Source organism: Leucoraja erinacea, chromosome 34 (assembly GCF_028641065.1).
Source record: "Leucoraja erinacea ecotype New England chromosome 34, Leri_hhj_1, whole genome shotgun sequence".
In the NCBI taxonomy this organism is placed as follows: domain Eukaryota; kingdom Metazoa; phylum Chordata; class Chondrichthyes; order Rajiformes; family Rajidae; genus Leucoraja; species Leucoraja erinaceus.
In genome coordinates, this window is record NC_073410.1 from 12,448,218 (window position 1) to 12,456,189 (window position 7,972).

General features: G+C 40.4%; 1 protein-coding gene across 1 annotated transcript in view; it reads left to right on the forward strand.

Annotated features, from left to right (window-relative positions):
- The window catches only part of LOC129713000 (annexin A4-like), a 28,220-nt gene extending 21,016 nt beyond the window's left edge, over positions 1-7,204 (forward strand). The window contains exons 11-12 of the mRNA XM_055661842.1: positions 3,766-3,888; positions 6,624-7,204. Coding sequence (XP_055517817.1) covers positions 3,766-3,888; positions 6,624-6,689 — 189 coding nt within the window. The 3' untranslated portion in view covers positions 6,690-7,204. The remainder of the gene's footprint in view (positions 1-3,765; positions 3,889-6,623) is intronic.
- Positions 7,205-7,972: the final 768 nt, after the last annotated feature.

Below are 7,972 nucleotides of genomic sequence, written 5' to 3' on the forward strand. Positions count from 1 at the left end.
GCAAAACACAGGAAATTAGAACAGTAATGTAAACATTATAATTAAATTGTCAGTGAATGCAGCTGCCCCGAAAAACAAAGGTGATCTTTTGCACAAATAGGTGATAGAAGTACATGTCAGTTAAATGGTGAGAAAGACCATGCTGTGTTTATGCAACTTGCTTGTCTGTTAATTTATATCTATAAACCAAGTGGACATCGTTCATTAAAAAAGGGAATGAGAAATACATTTCAGAGTTGCTTTTCCTTTCACAATTTTGGAAATAAATCCTAACAGATTTTATATTTATAAAATTGGTAATAAAAGCCAAATATATGAAGGCAACTAACAGGAGCAAAGCAAATTAAACTCGGGTGCTGTTAAAGTAGTTGACCAATCAAGAAAATATAGAAAGTAGCTATGGATCAACTGAAAACGGAAAAGCTATGGACATTTTCGGATGGGAAAGCCTTGATTACAGATGACGTTCTGGAGTCATTTTAATTGTGGCCATATTGCTCTAACAGGTTGGATAAGTTGTCAAAGAAATTTGAAATGAAACTCTGAAATCAAGGACTATTTAACCTTAATGACTCTGGGGTAATGATTACATTGAATGGCGGTGCTAGCTCGAAGGGCTGAATGGCCTACTCCTGCACCTATTGTCTATTGTGGTGGGTGAATAATATTTGGTGAAAATTAGGATACTGGAAGCAGAGTTTTGGATTACTGAGGACTTGCAGAGGGTGGAATGTTGAATTGGACCAATGATTGTATTTTTTATTTTTGTCATGAACAGCTTTATAGAGTGAAGTCATACAGCATGAAAAAAGGACCTTCGGCCCAACACGTCAATGCTGGCCACGAAGCCCCGTATAGCTAGTCCCATTTTCCAAGCATAAACGGGAACTTTATTGTTCTAGAGATTGTCGTGAACAAAATATACTATTGCAGTATTTGCTTTATAAATCTGTGATATGCTCTTGTTAAAATGGTATTTAAATGCTGCAGAATCCTTCCAACTATAGTCACAATGGGCACCATCTTAAGTGCATGATAATTCTGAGATAAATCCAGGGAGCAGAATTAAACACCATACGTGTCCTTTTTGACCTCATAAGCATGTGACCCAGTCAATTAACAAAGACTGCAGAGCATCCTTGACAGATTTGTATGTCCTCTGAAATTCTTCACCATATGTCTGCTCCATAGATGTCATGCAAGCTTTAATCTTGAATAATGGGTCCGCATCATACTCCATCTCAGTGCTGACGTGTTAATTAAGGCCACATCATTAGCCCAATACCTGATTAGTCTTTCTCACGTGTCCCAACAGCGGACAAGCTAATCTACAATGACAGCAAATGGGAAATTGTCCAACTTGATCACCTCCACCTCAGAACCCAGATTGCTCAAATTTCAGTCACTGAGTTGGAGTACAGAGACAAAGCTTGCATTTAATTACAAGGCCAAGTCCCAAGTTATTACCAACTATTACCCTGAAGCTTAAGAAATAAAAGGCCTTCCAGTAACATCTACACAACATTGCCCTATAAACCACAAGGACTACAACATGACATTGGCAAATATCTGCCATGTCCCTGATCTTGCAACAGTGGAAGGCATTGAGATGAAACACACTATCGCCTATAGCATAACCTTTTGCCATATGTAGAAAAGTGTTAGAAAAATCAACGTGAAACTATGGTCTACTGGCCAGAAATTGTATGCATCTCCTGATTTTTCTGAGACTGGACACCTGCAGCAGGAATTCAGATCAATGTGGTAACATGATCTGTGGATTTCCCACACTGGCAGACCTCATGTCAACCACCTTTCTTAAGCCAACAACCCCCAAAAACAGCGTTGGAAGCAAGTTATCCGCGACCATGTGGGACGGCTTTTCCAAGAAGGAAAAAAATATTTTCCTTTGTGACTTAGTACTCCAATTTTAGCAAGTGCCTTTTCAAATCTCAATTATGTAAATATTGATATATACAAATTGGTTTTAAGTAAACTTTTCTGTTTCCTGGTCTGTTTTCAGTTGTGTACATTTTGGGAGGCATGAACATGTAGACAATGTGGTGATCCCCCATTGACCTTTATCAGTTACGAATCACATAAAAACAGTATTAATAATAAACGCCATTGATCAAAACATGTGAACCACTCAGTGGGAAGTGGATGGAGGGTTAGTCATGGGGAAAAAAAAGCTTTTCATTCCATTGGCTTTGACAGTACCTTCCAGAGGGAAGTGATTCAAAGAGTTTGTGGGCAAGAGGGGTCAATATAATCTTGCCCGTTTACTAAAAGTCCTTGCAGTGTTGACTGGATGTGAAATATGTTTGATATTTACTCAAGTTAGGTTTAATGCCTACCATACTCTGATTCACCTGATTGTGGTAGAGTCTGGGAACTGATCAACCACCTCCAGTGGTGCTTGTCCGAGATTGAGGCTAGGATAGGCTATCGGGGTGTACTCCAATTTTAGCAGTAGACAAGATAAATACCTTAGCTACACTTTTCATTGCCAGCTTGGAGAGGCATTGGTACTGATGTGGGGTCAATATGTTAATAGGTAGGTTACATAGAGTTACAGGATCTGCAATGCCAATGGTGTTTCTTGCTAATCTATGTTGACTTTTGTCTGTGAAATATGTTTGATATTCTCAAGTTATTTAATGCCATATCTGATTCCTGATTGTCCTGGGAACTGAATAAGTGGTGCTTTGGGAGCATAATCTAAAGCAGGCCACCGCACTGGGTAGCTCTCATGTAGTCAATGGGGAAGGGACTTTGCATTATTTAGATGGTAAGGATGGGGAATACATTGCTTCTCTTGATCCACGGGAACTGTTAGTTACCTTTAGTCTAGCCAGCAATAGTCATTAAACTGGTTAAATCTGAGGCTGAGGCTGCTGCTGCCGAGAATCTGAAGTTCAAACAAAAAATGCTGAATGCTCCATAATAATCGAGGAAACAATTGCGTAGTTTAATTTTCTCACAATATTGAAAAAGATCATTTAGCCCATCAAGTGTATGCCAGCTCTCAGAGCATCCCGTCAGTTCCATTGGGCCCCATCTATTTTCAGTTAATGCTATTCTTTCCCACGTGCCCTTTAACAGCTCATTAATTCTTCTACCACCCACCCACCATTTGGGGAATTTACAGTAGTCAATTGACCTACCTGCATGACTTTGAGATGTTGTAGGAAACTGGAGGACCTGGGGAAACCCCCGTGATCATGGGGAGAACATGAAAATGCAACTAGACGGCACCCCAAGTCAGGATCAAACATGAATCCTTGGAGTGGTGAGGCACCAGTACTTACTGCTGCACCACTATTTCACTCTGATAATAAAGTAATCAAATTGTACTATTAACTCTTTCTTGTTCCACAAATACTGTCTGAGTTGTTGAATATTTCCAGCACTATTTATTTTAATTTTAAGGTTAATTCTGAGATTGTTGGACTCAAAAGTATATTAAAATGTTAACCATCTCCATGGTAAAGCGTGGCTCTCTGCCCTTGTCCTGCCTCTGTTGAACCAAGATATGGGGATAGTATATGAGAGTATTTAAACCTTTCCATCTGTTTCCCAGTGCTAACCTACCTGTTCTGCATGATGAAAAGACAAGCTCTATATATCATACGAGTGAGCTGTTCAACAGCAATAACATTTATTGCAATTAACAAATGGTTGTGACTGGTTATGTGTATGTGTTTTTCTCCGTCTAGTTAACCTACTGATATTAGCCAGTAATAACTATTCTGTTTCCACCAGGGTGCTGGCACAGATGACAAAGGCCTCATTCGAATCGTAATCTCTCGGAGTGAAATAGACATGATGGATATCAAAACTGAATTTTTAAAACTTAGTGGAAAATCGTTATTTTCGTACATTGAGGTATGTTCCGAACAATACAATAATACAATACAATAATACTTTATTAGCCAAGTATGTTTTGCAACATACGAGGAACTGGTGTATACTTAAAACCACACTCAATCCCGACTCGAAACATCACACGTCCTTTTTCTCCAGAGATGCTGCCTGACCTGCTGAGTTACTCCAGCACTTTGAGTCTATCTTTGGTATAAACCAGCATCTGCAGTTCGTTGTTTTTACAATCTTAACTGCTCTACAATCTCCACTGCAGCTATTCTGTGACCAAGTGGCTAAGGATATCTTATAAGCTTGAGTAATGCTCTCTCTTCCATCTCCTTGACGCCTCAGTGGAGGGCAATGCATTAAGCATCTGAAGACTCTCTATCCAAGCTGTAATGTTTGTGGCTATCCACACTACCATACACTCTAACTGCATTTCTAGTTAATAGTGCAACTATCGTACAATGAGAAGCCCTGAAGTGAGAGATTGATCTACAGTAATTCTATGTACTGGTGTTATGGAAATCTATAAAATGATATAGACAATAGGTGCAGGAGTAGGCCATTTGGCCCTTCATGCCAGCACCGCCATTCAATGTAATCATGTCTGATCATCCACAATCAGTACCCCCTTCTCCCCATATCCCCTGACTCCGCTATCTTCAAGAGTCCTATCTAGCTCTCTCTTGAAAGTATCCAGAAAACTGGCCTCCACCGCCCTCTGATGCAGAGAATTCCACAGACTCGCAACTCTCTGTGTGAAAAAGTGTTTACTCGTCTCCGTTCTAAATAGCTTACCCCTTATTCTTAATTAGTCCTTTATAAATCCGCAAAATGCTCTTGTTAGAATGCCAGTGCTTTGAAAGCAATGGGTGAGGGAACATGGCATGATAACACCCTCCGCCCTCCACTCCCCTTCACCCACCCTCCACACACACTGACAGCCCGACCATGGAACATAAGTAAAGACATGTTTAGTGTCATTTACTTTTCCATTAACAATAACTTTTTCAATAATGGAAATTTGCATCCCAAGAAATGCTTCCCTCTTTGACTGTGCATCCATTTAGCCAGGTACTGGACCATATCATTGTGGAGAATAAATGGCTAGAAACCATAATAACTTGACAATCTTTAATGAAGCTGTTATGTAGATGGGATGAAAACACAAACTGCTGGGGACACTCAGCAAGAGGGCATGGTTTATGGTAAGAGAACCAAAGTCAATGTTTCGGGTCAAGGACCCCTCATTGGAACAGAAGGGAAGTTAGATGAAAACAGCACCGCGTTTTCAAAGTCTATTATGCTGTAAAAATAGTTACAAACTTCAGAAAATTATAATGTGTCTTGGCATGAAAACAATACAAAATCCCAATTGCAGGAAATTTGCAAGCATGTGTATGTAGGATCCATACAATTCACTTGCAAAATATTTCCTGTAAAGCACATACGCTGAAACCTAATCACAGATTATTTTCTGTTGTACAAAGTTTTCAGTTCGAGCGAAAAGGAAATTTATATTGGGTTCATCTGGGCCAGAAACATACCCGGTTCAGATAATGGCAGAGCTAGACCTGGTGGCTGGGAGATGAACAAGGTTTCATGACTGTCAGCTCATTTGCACAACAGTGGTACAATATAATGGAAAATGTTGGGTGATTTTCAGACTTTATAGAAAAGGCAATGAAGAAGAGACTCCTGAACTGGCTTATTTCAACTGGTGTTTAATCTCAGAATATAGAAACAAGGAACTGCAGATGCTGGTTTGTCAATGGAAGACACAAAATGCTGAAGTAACTCAGTGGATCAGACAGACAGCATCCTTGGAGAACAGGGATTGGCGATGTTTTGGGGTGGAATCTGAAACATCACCTACCCATGTTCTCTAGGGATGCTGACTGACCTGCTGAGTTACTCCAGCATTTTGCATATTTCAAGTTAAGTGTTCAATCTTACTTTGATTTTCGCCCACAATGAAGTACTTTCAAATATCATTCCATTGTGGTCCCATTCTCTCATTCCAAAGCTCAAATAGTTGAAACGTTGGCTGCTCACTTGACCTATTGTGAGCTTCTCTGTCCCTGTTCCCCATTATATTGACACTTTTCCCTGTTTTGGCTGATTTAATCATTTCAGAATAGTACCACACAAATTAATTTTGTCTCCAAGACCCGGAGCGCGGCCTTGCATCACCTGGCGCGGCGTTAATGGCCGCGGGACAATTACCATCGCCGGCCGGGGGCTTTTACTCTGACATCGGGAGGGGAATGGGGAGTGCAGGGGAGAGATAAGTCTTCGCCTTCCATCACAGCGAGGAGGAGATGCGCTGTGATGGATGTTTGTGTAAATTGTGTTGTGTCTTGGTTCATTCTTGTGTGTATGACTGCAGAAACAACATTTCGTTTGAACCTCAATGAGGTTCAAATGACAAACAAATTGAATTAATTGAATTAAAGGCATGTCATAATGTATTATTTTCCCAAGCAAATTACCACTGTTGCCATGCTCTGTGTAGTAGGAAACAGGTTTAGCAATGTATCTACTTGCTAGGTTTTTGGGTTCTGCTTTTATTATCCAGGTGATTTTATTCCCCAAGGAAAGCAGAACCAAAAAACAAGGAAGAAAACAAGTCGAAAACCACGGTTTAGAAGTGGTTCCCAATAATACTGATTAGTGTTTTTACACTTTAATTGCCTAAACGGGTTCAGCACACAGTGGCTCAGTGATAATATTGTGGCTTCATTTCCCAATAGGATGACGTGGGAGGTGATTACCTGAAGATCTTGCTGCGAGTCTGTGGAAAGGACGAAGATGAATGAAGTAGATCAGCTACATTACAATTAGCCCATGACTTTAGAATATGGTGCATTATCCACACAGTTTCATTCGCAATTTATTTATGTTCTGTGTGGTGAAGGTGAGGATAATAGTTTGTAATTTGCAGGTCCTTCAACAGATTAAATGCAGAGTTGGATTCCGATATTTATAACCAGTTTTCCAATACATTTCATGTGCGAGTCAATTTTACCAAAAAGTCCAAATACACAGTACATATTTGTTATTTTCCAACCTCTCTGTTTTGTAATCTTTGTATTAAAAATTCAGCCTAAACAAAAAACATTCTTGTACAAGAGAAACGAAACAGCAATCTGCCAACATTAAACAATGGGATAAATGTAAAATTAAATGTCTGTATTTCTTGACCTGATGGTCATTAGTGCTCAGCATGCTGCATATTGTGTTTGCATTTACTATTTAATAGCTTCTGGTAAATAGTGGGTCAAAAGTCATGGCTTGTCTTTCAAAAATAAAATACTTGACTGCTTCCACCTCATTTCATGGTGTTCCATATCTTTTTTCCAAGTGTTTTTTTCCGACAACTCTCCCGATCTGTGTATCTTTCTCCTCAACTTAAGCATCTATTTCAATGAAGGGTTCCAGACGTCGAACTGAAAACTGTGTGTGTGATCTTAACATGACTTATAGAAACATAGAAAATAGGTGCAGGAGTAGGCCATTCGGCCCTTCGAGCCTGCACCGCCATTCAATATGATCATGGCTGATCATCCAACTCAGTATCCCATCCCTGCCTTCTCTCCATACCTCCTGATCCCTTTAGCCACAAGGGCCACATCTAACTCCCTCTTAAATATAGCCAATGAACTGGCCTCAACTACCTTCTGTGGCATAGAATTCCACAGATTCACCACTCTCTCACCATTCACCACTTCTTTCCCCTTCCCATTTCTGGGTACAGGAGATATTAACCCGTTCTTCAGCCAGTCAGCACATCCATGCATTGGTGTTTAAAGATCAAAGCAAAACAGTGCAGATGGTCCAGATATGAAATAAAAGCAGAAACACTTAGCAAGCCAGGCAGCATCTGTGGGTGATCAATCCCATTTTAACTGTACCCTTGCCTCCAGTACAATGCCTGTTTCAGCAGTCTGGTGTTGGACATACAAACCACATGGCTGGCCGAACAGAAATGAAGATGTGGGCCTGCCACTGCTGCTGGATGTCTAGACTGAGGACAGCTCCCTGATCACCGATTAGTCATTCCCCACCTCTATCCCAGCCCTACTTTCTCCAGCAGCTGCGC